Here is an 18,290-nt window from a genome sequence, read left to right as displayed (position 1 = left end):
GGCACCATGGTGTGTTCTCTTTAGTATGGCCACTAATATTTTCAGTCCAGTGTTACTCACAAAGCCAGTGAGTTTGCTAAGTTATAGATAAAATAATACCTTCCAGCTTCTCGTTTAGGCCTGTTGTGTCCTTTATATTAGCATTTGTGTCGGTTAGAAATATGTTTGTGTTAAACCAAGGGTTCCTCTTCCTCTCTCTCTATCTCTCCCTCTCTCTTTCACTTTGTGACTCTCTCTTATGTTTCTGCGTAGGCACTCATCTCCCTTCATGTCCACGTATATGTGTGTGTGTGTGTGTGTGTGTGTGTGTGTGGTTGTACATGTGTGCCCAGTGTTGGCTGATTGATGACTTTTCCGGCTGTGGGCAGATTCCCGGCAGCGTTTGATCCACATATCAGAGGAGGTGGAAGTAGGAGAGAGATAACATTCCAGGATGCAACTAGGGAACGTGGGAAGTAGAACAGCTCATAGAGACTGTACTCCATTCACGGACAACAAACGGAAATTACTCATTAAACCACAGGCCTAATGCTAAGTACAAAGAAACCGTGACGGCCTAATGTCTTGTGCTTCCCTGTTTGAAGAATCACATGTTAACAAGAATCCAGGCTGTGGGCAGAAGTAGACAAGCCAGCATCAATGTGGTGGCACCTCGCTTGTTAACCCATGTATAAGAGGAATGTAGAAATCTTTCCAGCAGATCCTGTAGAACAAGTAACATGTTGAAAATATACTCATCAAATGCCATTAGACAAAACTTTTCAACTAAATTGTGTCTAGCTTTAACAGATGGCTGTACTGTCATCTGCTCCAACAACAAACTGAAGATATAGAGGGGGAAAAAACAAAATAAAAGTTACAAGACTGCTCCATGAAATCGATTGTTCTTTCCTAAATCTCTGTTATCGTCAAATCTTCATGTCTCGATCGCATTCTAAGGAGCTTGTCAAAAATGGCAACCTGCAACAGTATTATGCGTTTCCAATCATAAGCTGGCAAATTGTCCCCGCTGGGTTTAATTGGCTACTCAACACAACAGTTTTGCATTCAGACTGTGAAAGTCGGGACTGAAGTGCTAAATTAAAATAAGACTGGATAAATCTCTCATAACAGACTACCTTTTCAGTTCCACTCTACCACCGCTGTAATGGTGGTAACGGCGGTGCACCATACAAGTCAGCTACCAGACTTGTAGTTATAGCCTTGTGATCACAGAAACTCTGACAAACAATCATCTCATGAATTCGCTGTGGCTTACATGCTACCTGCATACTGGGATTTAATAAGGGCGGCGCAACCTAATAGTGTATGCTAGGGTGACTAGAAAACACTTAACTCCAACTCCCAGTCCAGGCAGAGTTGGCCAATATGACCACTAGCTGCACAGCTAACTGAGCTAACTGAGCTAACTAGCTAACGGCAGTGACAGTTAGCAGCAGTCAGCGGTTACTCTGGTGATATGTAACCCTCTATTTGTTTGGAGTATGAACCTACATATTGACCTTTAATGCAGTCAACAAGTTTGAAGACTGACTTCAGCTGATTTAGCAAGCTACCCTCAGATATATGTGTATGAGGCACATTGTTACCTGCTAATCTTCGTAGCAACTTGAGTGGCGTCAGTACAGTAAGTACGAACCAAAACATTTGTTCCTATGATCATTTTTTTAATTCTTGTGTTTGCAAGACATAGTCAAGAGTTTTAAACCGCAATTGTATCTGCAAGTTTTGCTAAACTTAACATCCGTTAAATTATATACTATTTGATAAACAGAATATGTATGTAATACCACACACACACAACCACACACACACACAAATACCCACACAGGGCATATGGCGCATATTTCAGAGTTGTTTCCTATTCTCTTTCTACTGTAGCTCACAGCAGCTGAAAGAGACGGAGACGTGAAGATAGAGAACAGTGTGTTTCCCCCTGTGGGCATAGCTCGGTTGCAACATGTCTTCATTACCGCGGCAATTGTCTTACTATTTTCATCAGTACTAGGAAAGGCGCCTCCATAACTGTGCCGACATGTGTGCATATTGCAATAGACGAGATAACTGTTCTGTTTGCTGTTCAGGAGAGTTTGCCGCCGCCGCCATCACACTATCTTCCCACCTCAGTTCGAAAATCAACTCCGGGAAAAGTGCTGAAAAGCATCAAAGTGCTGAAAGCAAGTCAATTCATACCAATATCAGTGATATCTTTCAGTGGGGCTGTCCTGGTCGACTTGCTAAACCACGTCTTTTTATTCCTACACACAGACAGACAGACAGCAAAGCAAAAGCAAAAGTTTCACTTCTCTAACACCTCAGGAGGGAGACCTCTCTCCTCCCCCTCCTCCTCCTCCTCCTCCTCCTCCTCCTCCTCCTCCTCCTCCTCCTACAGCTTGTCTCTTACACTCACTTCTTTACCTTTCCCACAATCCTTTGATAAAAGTGCAGATAAAAGAGAGTCTGTGCTCATCTCTCTGGCCATCCACCTCTCCTTGAGGTTAGCACCTCCTTTATTATTTACTATTAGATCAGTAGACATACATGCACACACCGCCTTGTTCTACTAAAGCTGGCTTGTGTGTGTGTGTGTGTGGGCGCAGTCCACATACTGTGTCTTTGCTTATGTGCGTCTGTGTGCTTTGTGCCCCTTGTGTATGTATCTGTTCTTACCCTTTTGCTTGTCTGTGTGTGTATGTGTGTGTGTCCTTGGCTGGAGGCGGTGCAGTGTGAGGTTTTTGCTGCTGTCTGAAGTCGTCCAGCCTCAGTGTCATTAGAGGATCTCTTTAATCCAGACTTTGGGAGAAACTTCTGACAGCACGCTGCAAATAGAAGGCCCCGCCGCACATGAAGAGCAGCTCAGCTCCTAACAAAACACCAAGTTTAAAGAGGCCCCTGGCCTTTTTTCCTCCTCCCACTATTCCCTCCCTTCTTTCTTCTTTGCTTTTTTTCCTGCCCTCTGTTGCTTTTACTTCACCCTAGGGAAACATGCTTGCCTTATCTGCGCAGGAGGACCACCCAGGAAAGATGACTCAGGCGTTGGTGCGTCTGTGTGTATGTTTGTGTGCATACAACGTTGGAATTGCACACTCATTTGACTGAGTGTAGCACTCACATTTTTAGAACTTTTGCTGTTAATATTAATGCATGCCTATACCTGCATGGATCGCTCTGAGCGTTGTGTTTGTTGGCGCTTGCGTGCGCGTGTGCCTCGCTAATCCTTTGAGCCGAAGTTTGGAATGAAAGGCAGAGGCACATTGCTGATGGAGAGGTGAGAGAGGCCTTTAAGCTTCCCCGACTGTGGGACCGGGCAGCAGAGGTACACCTCTGCCCCTTCTCCTCCTCGCTCCAGCCACATGTTTTTCTCCTTCATGTCCCTCCCCTCTCCCTCGCTATCTCGCTGTCTCTCACCTTTCTGAACTTCTTTCTCTCTTTCTGATATCACATTTCTGTCTTATCTTCCCAGGCTTTTTGCATTTTGTCTGCTTTCTTCTCCTTCATACACCTTTCTCTTTCATTCTCCTCTCCCTGTCCTCCCCTCCCTCCATCTCGCCCTGAGGAAATCTGATTTCCCCCTCTTCCTGGCCTGTTCACAATGATCCCAGTCTGCATGGCTGATAAAGACCATATCACCCAGAGCATCTGGAGACACTTAAGCAGGTTCCTCAACACATGGTCATTCACGCACCTTCACACACTAAATACTATAGAAACAGCCAGCATCTTGTGTGTACGTTCAGTGTTTTTGTGTGTGCCTGCAAAAACATGTGTAAAATACAGAACAGGAAGTCCTCTTTGTATTTACCCATCAATTATTTGAAAAATGACAATATAAATATGCAAATGCATCATCATTTGAGATGTTTGCTCTAGGCTAGCACTGAATTAAAGTCGAGCACTGTTGTTCAGACTGCATCAGGAGATCTGTGCAGGTGTTCACAAGTGTCTACATTGTCCACTTCATCGTTTTACTGTTTGTATAATTAATATCTTTCTGTGGCTTTCAGCCTGAGTGTGATATCGGTTGATGTGTGACTAAAAACAGCCCTCAGTACTGTATAATACTACCATCGTGTCTGACAGTCATAATGACTAAATATTTCTGAGGCTCTTTCTGACTCATAAAGCGCTTTTATTCATCAGCAGCATCATCCCATATGATTCTATTAATGAAGTGACAGTTGTTGAACTTCTGCCCTCAGAGTTGTGTCAAGCGCATCAGATACAGCAGCCACATGAAAGAGGCAAACACGTCACTGTGAGGCCTTACTTCCCAGAAGACAGGGTCCAGAAATGCTGTGTCACAGTGCGGGGAATCAGAAGTGGGTTAAGACAGGGGAGTGGAGGGGGAGGTGTATGTAAGGGTCTCTCATCTTTTTCAGCTGTACTGTTCCCTAAAAGGACAGCTGTAGGTGAGGTTAGGGTCAGATAATAACTAGATAATCCACTGAAATACAAAAAGAAATACGCCTTGTACACTTGAATACAGTAGTTAAAGGATAAGTTAACCAAAAATGAAAATTCATTCAATTCGAAACACTTTTTTTTTTCTTTTCCTTAACTTACTTATCCTTAAAAACTACTGTACTGATCTGTACAACGTGTATTTCTTTTTTCAAAGTGTATTACATCCAACTTTACATTTTCATTGTTGGGTGAACTTGCTTTGACCTTCAATAAGGAAAACCTCCGAAACAAAAAGGAAGAATCCTCACACTAGCATGCCTCGGTCAATACATTCTGAAAACCCGTTTAAATGGTGTTAACTCCACTGAAAATGCTTCGCTTGTGTCGTTGAGCCTTCAATAAACAAAATGAAATGATGAAATTGAAGGTAAGGGGTTGCACTGGATGGAGAAAGTCGGCTGTGATGGGATCGTGACTGGCTAAGAAATGCCCTGATTAATAGGATCAACACGCTGTAAAACCAGCTGGCTTTCATGCTGCAGAGCTAAAACTGACCTCGGCGTGCTCCAGAATCATAATATTCTAGTAATGTAGAGAACTCCATCTGCCAGAGGCCGAAATTAGCCACTGCAAAGGAAGGATGTACATCATAAAGTTGATTTACCTGAGGCAGTGCAGCTCAGGTATGGATTCACGCTGTGTGATGCAGCCTTGATATGTCAAATTATTAAGAGGAAACGATTACATGTCAAAAAATGACTGTGAGAGCTACTGTATCTAACAACCTGACAACAAAGGCTTCAGTTGATTTCTTGTATTGCACATTTCTCCCTTTTTAGTCTGCAGTTCTCAGAAAGTTGCTCCCCCTGAAGTTCAACTTGGCCCCGAAGCCTAACCGTCTGTATGTGATTTATGTCAGAGTGGTGGGTTGTGGATGAGGCCGGTCATGCCTATCACCTGGACTGTGTTTCCCTCAGCCTTGAGAGTCGACGAGGCAACACCTGGCCCGCTCACTCAACCCCACTGGGGAGAGACGCCGAGGATATTGATGCTAGCCAGTGCCGCAATACACACGTTATAGGCGCTGTGTGTGCGTGTGTGTGCTTTTATTTTCAGGTGTGTGTGTGTGCGCACAAATCACCCCCTCTGCTTTTCATGCTGACTAATCAAAGACGAAGTGTCCACATGTGCGCTCAAAACATCTGGTTCTGCGTCGCATGGAGGAACTTTGCCTTTCTTTCCACTGTTATCACTTACAGGCAGGGAGGGGGAACAAATGTCTTACACACACATGTGCGCACACACGCACTGAATTTTCTTTCTTGCCTAAATCATAGAAGGCAAAATAGATTCAATTCTTTATTGGCTCCGTATCGGGAAATGTGATCTCTTCGAGTGCATGTTATTTAGGTTCTTATCCTCTAAATGATACATAATATCGCTCCAAAGAAATAATTATCCTTAAAGGAATGCAACTTTACAAAAGCCTTGAAAGTTTGCTAATTCCCTGAGTGAGCAAGTCTTGGATGCCCTTGTCTAGAAATGAGTTTGGGCTTAATGAGGCCAGCTCGCTAGTAATTACTGTCATGACTTTATTATTAGCCTTTTAACACGCAAAGATTAATCACAGGCTGCATCTCTCCTCACTGTCCCGCCGTCCTCCCTTCTGTATTGTCTTGAATGTTCCCTTATTAGCGCCTCATGTTTTCTCAGTTACTTCTTAGTTCGTCAGTTACACATTACACCGCAGTTGCTTTTCCTCTCCCCCCGTCAGTCAGCCAACGACACTCACTCTCTCTCCCTTCCCTCAGGCTCTGCAGGAGAAGGTGGAAAGTCTACAGAGGCAGCTGCACTGCTCGGAGAAGAAGCTGCTTAGCAAAGAGCTGGAGACTGAGGAGAAGGTAATACTCGTTTTCTCTTTTTCATGCTCATCAGGTTGTCTCTTACTCAACTCATTCGCCCCTCGCCATTACTGCTGCATCACTCTTTCAACCCGCTGCCTTCAGCCTTTCCCTCGCACTTCTTTTTGCTTCCTCTTATTAATCAAATGAACCTATTTTACGTTCACCTGTTGTCCCCCACCCCTCAGCCCTCTGTTGCCATCCTTACCAGACCCTGCAGGGGGCCACAAAAGACAAAAATAATGGATTCCTTTCTGAACTCCCCTCATCACTCTGCCATCTCTCATTCTCCTGTTCAGAGCAAGAGATATGCCCCCTCGCGCATTTCTAAAATTCCTTGAGATTTGGCTTCAAGAGCCAGCGCCTAGGGGCAGGAATGCCACCACCGCCTGTGTTCAGAGGGAAGCCTCTGCATGCGCGCACACACACCCCCCATGACTCTCCAGAATGCCCTGTAATCATGCTCTGTTTTGACCTTGACACACACAGAGAAGAAAGCAGTAATGACTACACTCACACAGGAGGCTGCTCTTTGTACGTCGGTATGTACACCGAAGGCATTCATCCTCTTGTGTCCCCCCTCTGATCCGCCCGCTGACCCTTGTACACACTTCACACACTCGTCACACACCTCAGTGTCTGGCTGTCATAAATCTGCAGGATGGAGTCAGGGGTTTTTAGGAGTCGCTGGTCACTGACCCAGCCCCAGAGGCGCTGCACGTTGTTTCCTATAACTTAGGATGAGCTGACCCTTGAACCCGCCTGCTCTAATGTCAGATCATATCGTCTGCATAAGGGCTTGGCCCTCTCTCTCTGTCTCTGTTTTTGTTGTTGCAACTACTGTGGCATAATGTTTGTATATGTTATAACCTCTCATAGCGACACAAAGCAGGAGAGAAGTCAGTGTTTTTCATCGTCTTACTCATCAAGCCATGAATTGTATTGGCCCACTGCTTTAGAAGATGCTAACACATATGTTTAAAAACTGAAACCCTCCAAACCTCATTTCTTGTTATGGTATTTCCATCTGTTATTTACATATGCTTTTATTTAGCACCTTAAAACACTCAAAACCCACTTACTACTCGTGGTCTACTTGAGCTTAGTTTTGTACGGTTGAAATTTTACGATCCCAGCACCAATAAGAAACACAGGTTTTGATACTGATACCAAAAATGTGGCTTTCTGGTATAAAATCAGCCACATTATGATTTAAATCAGGCAATATGTTCAAGCAAAGAACACGTAAACAAGACTAAGAATCTGACTCAGCATTTGGTACCAATTTTAGGCACTTTTGTTTTTGATTCTCAGCCAAAAAGACATTTCACTAATTTATTGCAGATTGGTGTGCTATGTCAAAGTTGGCAGCGAAGACACAAACAGGAAGTGAGCCATAGTGGAATAAGAATGTAGGAATCTCTGCGCATCAGCCAACACGGAGCTAAAACTGATGCGTCAACATATAGGAAAGCTGAGGCAGGGTGTGGAGAGATGAGATCTGAAGCGTACAGTTATAGTTCAGCATAAAGTTTGATCAGAATAAGAAGAGGCAGTGGAGACATTTAAAATGCCTGCGCCCAGCTATTAGCTGTCTCTCATAGGATGGACAATTCTATATAGACATAGTGTAGATCAGTATATATCGAGAAACATCATAAACAAGATGGATCATAAACAAATGTATAAAATAAAATCTTACAGTCTTCATTTAATCCATATTGTAGCTTTTCCTGCTCATCAGTTTGTTTGCAGGAAGTCACTTTGTCCCAAAGGAAACATATCTATTCTTTAGTCTTCAATAATTGGTCATCAAAGTTGTCAAAGTTGTAACTAGAATGGCACTCAGTAGAGAGCATACCTCCGCCAAGGCCCAACAATCTCCTTTAATTCAATTAAGCCTAATCCAATATCCAATAAATGTAATTAAATCCGCTAGATCTGCATCAGATTGTACTCGCACATAGATAACAGCCAACTAAAGACAACTGATTTTTGTCATCAAGATCCATGCATTATTATTCCATGAGAAATTATGTCAAATAACAGCCTATGTGAGGAAAAATTCATCAATCAATCTTTTTATTTGGATCCGCACCAATGGGGGTCTATTCTGGGCTGAGAACTATTGTGGAAATCCTGCTGACAAACCAACCAACAAACAAACAGACACAGGAGAAAACATAACCGTATAATTTTGACACCAAAATGTTCATGTATATGAGGGTTTTTAAATGCGGGTAAACCCTTCAAAGCGATTGACTCCTTTCATCAAAGTTTTATGTTTTTTTCTTCTGCTGGTGTATCACGTCCGACCTCACGAATGCACCAGAAAACAGGCGAGTAAACACAGAGGAGGGTAGGACTGTGGCCAGTGACAATGTTGCTGGCGTTATTTTAAAAAATATTTTACTCTCTTTAGGCTAAAATCTAGACTTTAGTCTCTCTTTTTTCTTAAGGGAGACAGATAGAAAACTATTTACAAACCAATACCCTGAACCTCAGCTCCCATCATAGAATTGCACTGGAAAAAGGGGCAAAAATGAGCGTGTCCACCCGAGTGTAATGTACCCATCACTGCTGATCAAAACTGATAAAAACCTGTAACTACTGCAGAGTTATTTGACCTCGCAATTAATGCCGATTGTACCCCTTCCCTATGAAGCTAAAAGTCAGATATTAGTAGGTATTTTGTCCAGTGTGAAAGGGATACTATTGTCACTGTCCCTTGGTTGAGGCCAGCAGGCTTACAGTGTCATCAAAGCTACAGATGTGTGTTAGTATATATGGGCAACCCTTTCTTTTGCAAACCAGTCACAGGTCTACTCCCTGTCTGAATCACATATTTACTTCTGCAACCCTAAGATCAGATGTGTGTGTGTGTGTGTGTGTTTGAGTGTATATGTTGTCAATCAAAAACACGTCCTTCTACTGTGTGTTTGTAGTGTACAAAATGTGTGCATCTGCATTGTTGCGTGCATTGTTCTTTGCATATGATAATAAACCTCCACTCTGGGTCTTCTCACACTGATATTGCCCTAGTTTATCTGCCAAGACTTGTCTTTGTAATCTGATCCCTCATATGCAAAAACAGCCTTTCTGCCCAGACTTCACACAGATGTTGCATGCCTTACACTTGCAGGGCCCTCGCAGGCTCCCCCACTCTAAAATGGCGGATCAGCAGCTCGCTGTGTGGTTCAGTTCTCCTTGAAGAGAGGAGCAGAATGTTGAAGAGTACAGCTCTTTGTATAAATACATAATGATACAGTGGGCACAGTGAACTGTACAAGTTTCAGAGATGTGTTCTCCTGCATCGTGGGAGCTCGGTAAAATAAAAAATAAATCATTTCTGTCGTTGTTTTCAGTATTGATGCCGACATAAAAATGCAGAAGAGGTGAACTTAAGTTCTGTAGGCTCAGTCGTTTTCCTGTGCGCTGTTTTTGTTGAGGCACATTACATCAGCAGCTACCAATCCATCCCATAGTTCTAACAGCTTCACTAAGATCTGTAGCCGCCTCTAATCTCCTCCTGCCTTTTTCCTCTTTTTTTTTTTTTTTTTCATTTTTGTAAAGCGGTTTCCATTTTTCCCTCTCGCAGCAAAGCGTTTTTGAATTCAAATCGCTCCTTGGTGAACTCTCTGACTGCCAACTCAGTGGATGTGGAGGTGCAAACTTTGTGAGTGGCGTCATTTTTGATGTACCCCCTTGTTCCTGACAAGGTTTTTGTCACTTTGGAACAAGGGGGTATATCAAAAATGTCTTTCCAGCAGCTACTCACCCCCCTCTCTCCAACCCGTCCCACGCAAGCCTGTACACACACACACCCCAACTTCATTAGCATACATCAAGCTTCCCAACGATGTGACAAACTTCATTTGAACGTTGAAAGTGTTGAGGGCTTGTTCCTTTCTGCTGGCAGCTGTCAGAAACCACGCCATGTGACAGTACCAAACGCAAGGGAAAGTCAAAACCACAATCTAAAGACTATATATAGATGAAATGTTGTCATTTTAAGATGACTGGGAGGGGAAAACGACTGCCGCTCCTTGCAGTCTTCAAAACTAGAGAATCACGCTTCATCAGGAACAAACAAATCTCTTTTTTAAAAGAGCTGTGGAGATGAAACCTGATTTTTCTCCAGAAAGTCAAAGTCCCTTTTTCATTGCTTTGGGAGATAGTGGCACACTTTCTTTCTTTTTTTTGCTGCCTGTGTTTCCCCTCCCTCTCCTTTCTCTCCTGCTCAGTCTCATCTGGAGTCCGTCAATGACCAAAACACCTCACAGAAGGTTTGATCAGCAGTATCGTTCAAAGGCACCAGACATCTGTCCTAATAGTGAGGAGGCTTCTTTTTTTTCTTCTTCTTCTTCTTCTACTTCTTCGAGATGCCGTCACATGCCTCCTGCCACCTGTCAGAAAAACAAACATGCCTTTGCTGTGTAAAAAAAAAAAGATGTTGAAAGAGGAGGAAAATGTTTCCGTGAAGAAAAATAGAGATGTGAGAGGAGGGACTTTGGAAGAGGCGAGATGAAGAAAGTCTCTCAGTCTCAGTCAGACGATCTTCGGGGAGTTCTGGAGATGCTCCTGTTTTGAATTTGAACGTCACCGAGGGACCCAGTGAAGCCAGAAATTTGAATCAGTGCTTTACCCATCCTAGTCTGCTTTTTTTCCCCCCCTGTATCTGTTAGCTTAGCATATGTTCCACAACAGAGATGCTGTTTTAAAAAATGGCTGCCGCTTCCACCCAAACACATTGCATAGTGAATGATGGCTAAGCGTTAGTTAGTCATGCTGCAGAAAGATGCGATTGCAAATGCTTTGGTCTGAGAGCATCAATCTGTATCATATGCAGTCAGCTTAAAGGTGCACTATGTAGTTTTGGGGAAGAAATTTAAATCAGAAGACAAAGATCTTCATTGGCTGATTGTTTTGTTTATATACCTAAACAAACAAAATTATTTGCTTTCATGACTGAATAAACAAACTGACCTCAAAGGACAACACAGTTTCATACTGTTTTGTTTTGTTTATATTTGGGCGGACCCTGCCACCTTTCTAGCTTCAAACAGTGTTTTGGGGACCTTATTTTCCTCTGAGAACAGCTTGCCCCTTTAATGTAGATATACAGTCTATTTGTATGCAAATGTACAAGGATTGTGTATGTATGATGCAATAACACACTATTCAGAAAGATGCCAGATACACAACCTTATAGTATCACATAATACATTAGTTCTAGCTCTGGCTTCCCTCTAAAGCATACACTCGTGGCTCGTCTAGTTTGATCAGCCTTTCGACTGTATGTACAGTATCCAGTCGTCCCCGTTGCTCTCTGTGACTCCCGGTAAATACGCTGTTGTAGCCTTGCCCATTCTTAATGTATGGGAAGGAAAATGGAGACAGCATTGCCACAAAGGAGCTTGTAATTTAGGCAGAGCGGATCTCTCATTGCTGTGGGGACGGCACCATACATGAACCAAGAATGCAAAACGAAGGAGCGTGGCTTTTGAAGAATCTAGACTTATATTCAGAGTGGTTGGTAAGGGATGTGTTTATTCAACCATTGTTTATTGCTTCGGTCTGAGGTAGTGGAGTGTGTTTTGTCTTGGCTTGCCATTTTGTTATGACTACAGAAGCTGCTATAGATAGATAGCCCTTTTTTTGGGGGGAGAATCTGCACTCCCGTAGCTTCAGCTGATTTTTTAACTCCTGGACATTCAAATTAAAGCCTCCGAAAACCCGTCACTCTCAAATTATCCTCGACTTCATTCTCACACAGCGAGAAAAGGGCATATTTCCGTAAACTGATGGGCTCTAGACCCAGATATTATTGTCCCAACACTTTAAAATGAATAAGGTTGGATGGAGCATGAAAAAATTGGCAAAGTTGTGGCAGACTAATCTACTGCACACTGTGCCGAGACAAAGTGAGCTGCTTCATGTTGGGATCATTTATACTGGAGGTTGCTTTGAAGTGCTTCCCAATCCCTTTCATTGTGCCCAGGAAGATTAATTAGCCAAAGCCAGAACAATCAGTTAAATCCACAACAGGAAAATTATTTTAGGAAAACCAATCTTTTTCCCCTCCCCCCTCGCCTTACCTTATTCAAGCTGCCTTCACTTGAAAGGGCCGGACTGATGGCAGGAGAGGTGGGGGATATTCTTAATGTTAGCCGAACTTTGTTTCTGTCAAAGACATTATGGTTCGCCCAAATGCTCAGACTCTCCCCTGGTTACACCTTGAAATATGTGGGTGAAAACTGTTCCTTTTCACAGCCCCCTGTTGATTCCTCGAGCTCTGCTAAACTATTCATCACGCTCCGGATTAATTGATTCAGCAACTCCTTTTAAAATGCTGTAAATGCCTTTACAGTACTGTAAAAAAACTCTGTGTTTGTGCATGCGTGTGTGTGTGTGTGTGTCTGTGTGCGTCCATTCATGTGTGTTTGTGGGTAAAAAGGGGGGGTTGCGCTAACCAAACCCTTTTCAACTTCTATAATCAGACTTTGGTTTAGTGGAGTGTAATTTAGCCCCAGACAGACTTCCTCCAGTCCTCCCCAGTGGAGCTAGCTAGCTTGTGAGCTATTGAACTGCTGCTGCGTTTGATGTGTTCTGCCCTCCACCGTGGCCCTGTCCTCTTCCAAACCCAGCTGTGTAACAGGCCCATAAATGCATTGTGTCGGATCTGGTTGTAGTCATCAGCAGCCAGTAGGGGGTGTTGTGCAGAGCGAGTCGTGCCAGCCTGCGGACCCCCTGTGGAGATGTGAAGGAGCTGTGAAGAGCGAGGGAATACTCTGAGCCATGAATAAAGAGGGGATACCCACTGTCTGTGTGTGTGTGTGTGTGTGTGTGTGTGTGTGTGTGTGTGTGTGTGTGTGTGTGTGTGTGTGTGTGTGTGTGTGTGTGTGTGTGTGTGTGTGTGTGTGTGTGTGTGTGTGTGTGTGTGTGTGTGTGTGTGTGTCCTTGGGCGCTGTGTCTGGAAGTGCATACATGTGAGTGTGAAAGTGACAGGGTAGTGGAGGCACTTATTCAGCAATGATTAATATTGAATTGCTTGATGTTGAGCTTTTTTCTCATTGTGTCAAAATCGAGAAAAACATTTTGTATTTAAACCGAACAACAAATGAATCCAATGAAGATTTGAAGGTTTACTATCTGTGCTGGCGTTTCGTATGATGGTTTAATAACTTATGTGTAATAGAGGTGTGGATCTTCGTTAGCCTCACAATTCAGTTACGTTTCACCCGTCAACGATTTGAAATGCAAAACGATTCTTGATGTGTCTCAGATAAATCTGACCTCCTTTTTATTAAGAAAGTCCCTAAAAAATTCCGACCACAACAGTCTACAGTAGTACAGATACCTGTGTTAGAAAAGACTCTGGTAAAAGTAGAAGTACTGATTCAACTTCTTTACTCAAGTAAAAGTAAGAAAGTACAGGCTCTGAAATGTACTCAAAGTATAAAAGTAAAAAGTATTATTTATTGGAAACAACAACTTCAAACAGTTAATTTTCAAATTAGGTCATATGTGGGGAATGTCCCCGTCGTCTGCGGCGTTGCCTGGTTTCATTTTCATCCATGTCACCGCCTTTGTCTCTACACACCTTTTCTACCCATGCCGGTCTCCCTCTATGTCTGTTTCTGACTTGTTGCGTCTTTTAAGTTGTTTCGTCTCGCCATGTATGCCATGCGAAGTATGCACCGATAAAAATTATCGTTAAAATCAGTCTCGAGATGTTGGGAAGGTGGCGTGCAGTGACACAAAATAAAAGTCAGCGATAATTCCCCTTGAATGCGTGAAAACTAAAGTAACGAGCCCGTTTTGAAAATGTAAGGAGTAGAGAGTACAGATATTTGTGTTTTCACATCGCAGCTCTCTGATAGGTTCCTTCCTAAATCTGACAAACACCTCAAACACGACTCTGCTGCACGCGCCTCTCTCAGGGCTGGTCGACAGAGTTGACAGCACCTCCCCAAGTCTTGGCTGATGAGCTGGGCTCGCTGTATTCTTCACGGTTGCTGATGTTAGCTCAGGGTGAAGACGGCTAATGTGCTTAATAATTGTGTGACAGTGTGTGTCTCGTCCTGTTTATGCTTCCCAGTAAGTTAAAAAAATCCAGAATGTCATCAGATGTCGCTCACTGCCTCCCTCCGTCACATCTCAGAACATATATAAGTAACATTAGCCTAATGTTTGCTCTGTCTTCCACATCCACATCGCGGTCCATCTCAACGAGACATTTCCACACCTCTAATGTGTAATATGGATTCATTCATGTATTTGTTTAGATGTTCCTTCTCAGTGAACTGACACTGCTTGGTCGTCCTTCCTCCGTCTCCGCAGGTGACTGTGGTGCGTCAGGAGTACGAGGGGAAGATCAAAGGTTTGATGCCAGCGGAGCTCCGACAGGAACTGGAGGACACCATCACCTCTCTGAAAGCTCAGGTGAGAACTGACTGTTTGCCAGGTACATATCAGATACAGGCAGGACTAGAACAAACATGCTGATATTAAATCTGGTGGTTTTAGTTTCAAGCATGTAAAAAATTGTCTGGTGGCTCATGTTCTGACAAAATGCCGTCCATTTACTGTATATGTCACATTCTCGTACGTCTCTTTTTATTGACATGTTCCTTTTTGTTATGTTTAATAAAACCACAAGACATAAGCAACCCTCTTAGTATTTATTCAATGTCTGATGATGACAGTATCCCTGTTTAAAGCCGTCCTCTCATTTACTGGAATAGTCCGTTAGACGAGTGGAGGTGCCACCGCAGGGTGCTCCGGCAAAACAATGCAGGGTTATCCAGCAAGAAAGTTGAACCTGGTTGAACCTGTCTCAATTTTTACTGCAGTGCAACATGATACCATGTATCACCGCTGGATCACTTTATAACTGCCACAGTATTATAAACCTCTGTGCAGTGTTTTGGTGTCTGATAAGCCTTTGAATGCATTCATCCTTTTTTTTTAATTTAAAATGGACTTCCCTGATTATATTTCTTTGTCTCACCAGTACCATAAACAACACATAAAATGAATTTTAAAAACCAAATTGCTGCAGCTTGTAAACCAGACTATAGTTTGCCTACAGTGAGGGACGTCACGACTTGGATCCTAAATAGAAAACTGAGCTTCCGATTTCGATCATCAGAATCAAAAGCAGGAATCTGCAATTCTCTCAGTATTTTTTTCCTCTCCACTTCCACCTACACTTCAAAGAGGACACAGCTAGCTTACTGGTAGCCTGCAGCTGAATTTCCATCAACTGAATGGTACCAGAGGTAACTCCAACAGCATCGGAGATGTTGAGGTTTATTTTCTTTTTCAGAGATCCTTTATTGATTTGTCTTGGAAGAAGAGGACAGATTTAAGGACCCAAACTTTGCAACAAACTGAATCTATCTTTTGTTGTTCCTTGTTGAATCTCTAAAGTATGGTATTTTTTGTTGAACTCTGGTTTCTTGACAATTATTTGAACTTGCTAACCTGCAAAAAATCACCAGAATTTGAAAATGTAAATAACAGTTGTCAGAGAATAAAACCAATCAACTGTTGATCTTTGCAAATCCAGATGTGATAGTCAAACAAAAGCTTAGCTGTCAGTGCAGATTTTTAAAAAATGGACAGATTGCCAAAGTGACTCCCCCCGTCATCCAAGGTCTTGGCCTGGGCAAACTCAGGCCGCTGGCTCAAGCTAATTAGCTAGCAAAGGCAGCAGTTGTCGGTCACTATGGTGAAATGCTGCCCCCCTATAGTTTTGGAGCTACTTTCAAATTTTACAAATCACATCTTTAATCATGATAGGACCAAAGTTTTTGTAAAAAGAGCTCATCATAAACCTGTGCCTTGTTCAAATAGGTCTACTAAGATCCCATTTCAGCGCTCAGACCGCAGCTCTGTGATCGGATATGTTCATAAGATGTTATTCGTGACCAGAGTAGTCTCTCCGCTCACTGACAATGTCTTGGTTTTTGCCCATTAAAGTGCATTATTTTTACATAGTAAAAAAAAAGGTGGGGAGAGTTCTCCGTGTCTCTGGAGGCATCCGACCACATTTCGTTGGGGTTTTGCATATACTTCAACACTGTGAAGTGCCAAATGAAATGCTAGAACTTTCCTGAGGTCTCCCCCACAGAAAGGAATGTACCCTCGGCTCCAGTACGGTAGTCCCAGAACAATACAGATTCTTTTGGAGCCGTGATTATTCTGCCAGCTCTCGATGCCGTGTAAATGTAGATGGGGTTTATTTTCACTTCAGCCAAAGACACTTCATAAATAAACTCACACTTTGTAGCCAAACAAAAGAATGGCGATGCCTCCTCTCGCAGCGTTCCAACCTCAACTAACCTGGCTCATAAGCTTCCCTCTGTCCCTGTGCACCTTAACCCCACTGCCCTAATCTCCTGACCTCCAGCCCCTGCTGTCCTGACCCCTGGACTCAACAGCCGAGCCTTTCTTCCACTTAGCTAACCCCCTCCGCCCCAAAAGCACAATTGACCCAGAGCTATCATACCTTCTTCACTTTGAATTTCTGGCTCTCGGGCAAGTTTCTCACCACACAGCTAATCAGAGTGAGTCAATTTCTGAGGATTACTCTGTGCCAAATGTTGCATTGTCTGTCTGTGTTGCAGGTTAACTTCCTTCAGAAGAGAGCCACGGTGCTACAGGAAGACCTGGATGCCTGTCGCAGCAGGAGGTTAGCATGATTGTTTATCTTATATAGAAATGTGTGTGCATACGTGCCTGTACATAGTTCATATGGAAGTTTATACCTCTGTACAGTACAATACAATACACTACATGTGTAAGATAGGGCAGGAATTCTTCTTCTTTAAAGGTGCATTATGTAGTTTTGGGGAAGAAGAAGAGAAAGATCTTCATTGACTGATTTTTTTATGCCTAAACAATATTGTCTCCTCTCCCGCTTCACGTCTCTTCTGTCCCTGCCAGCGATGTCTTCTCGTCTCTACAGTCAGAGTTCTGGCAATAGGGCCACTAGCTGCTCAGCTAACTGAGCTAACTAGCTAACAGCGGCTTGTAGATACAGCCAAAGATCGCTAAAGCTAAGAGTATAGTGAGCAGCAGTTGGCGGTTACTCTTGGGATGTGCCGCCCTCTATTTTGTTTGGAGTGACCTCCGACAAGTGGCCACCTCTTTTCACATTGCACCACTGAGTATAGCTCAGTGTGAACATTCAGATTTTCCCCCTCGGCTGGCACACCACTGATGGTGCAGCTCTCGTCTTTAACTATGACAGCCTCCAGTCCTGAGGGCTTTCATTTGCCTCCCTTCCATCACACTGTAAGAACGATTTATGTCTTTATGAAAAGCATCTATACATGCGCCGTGATAAGAGGCCTCGTCAAACGACGCCGCCGCTCACATCTCTGCAAACATCTCTCAGGACTGTCAGTCACGCACATCGCAGTAAATAACCAGTTATTTCACTGTACTCCGCCTCACAACTTAAAGTGACAGAGACGTTGAGAATCTCAAAGCAACAGTCAATCAGAGAGAGTTAGTTTGAATTACTTTTCATGAGTCTTTTAATATCAATGCACATGTGTTATAATGTTGGTTTAATGGTTTAACATGGAGTAAGCCCACTCTTTCTGTACAGGTAACCGTGGGAGAGCCACAGCCCGACCCTCCGCCGGGATATGAAGGATAAAGACGACCAATCAGATGTGAGCATTATTGACTGTGACATGTATTTTACACACTTTTCATGCCACTGGATGAGTCGTCTCTTAGTTTCATGAGCTGTTGTCTCTAATATGAACTATTTATTCTTTGTCTTGTTGGGAAAAATATATATTTTATGTTGAAAACCACTCTTTTTTTCACTTTTTTTTTTTTTTTGATATCATTAACTTGATTTTATTGTTATTGATGTTTGATATTAGTTTCCAAAATCCATCAGTTTTAATAAAAAGGATTTTCATCACATTCTGTTGTCATGCTTTTATTTTCTTTCATCTT

At 43.0% G+C, this 18,290-nt stretch overlaps 1 protein-coding gene across 3 annotated transcripts in view; it reads left to right on the top strand.

Annotated features, from left to right (window-relative positions):
• Positions 1 to 18,186, top strand: part of cep112 (centrosomal protein 112) — a 107,832-nt gene extending 89,646 nt beyond the window's left edge. For all 3 annotated transcript variants that reach the window (XM_073494576.1, XM_073494573.1, XM_073494575.1), the window contains 4 exons: positions 6,216 to 6,305; positions 14,649 to 14,750; positions 16,940 to 17,004; positions 17,929 to 18,186. In XM_073494576.1, the coding sequence (XP_073350677.1) occupies positions 6,216 to 6,305; positions 14,649 to 14,750; positions 16,940 to 17,004; positions 17,929 to 17,932 (261 nt within the window). In that variant the 3' untranslated portion in view covers positions 17,933 to 18,186. The remainder of the gene's footprint in view (positions 1 to 6,215; positions 6,306 to 14,648; positions 14,751 to 16,939; positions 17,005 to 17,928) is intronic.
• The last annotated feature ends 104 nt before the right edge of the window (positions 18,187 to 18,290 follow it).

The sequence above is a fragment of the Pagrus major genome, chromosome 23, assembly GCF_040436345.1.
Source record: "Pagrus major chromosome 23, Pma_NU_1.0".
In the NCBI taxonomy this organism is placed as follows: domain Eukaryota; kingdom Metazoa; phylum Chordata; class Actinopteri; order Spariformes; family Sparidae; genus Pagrus; species Pagrus major.
This window is presented reverse-complemented; position numbering and strand designations above follow the sequence as displayed.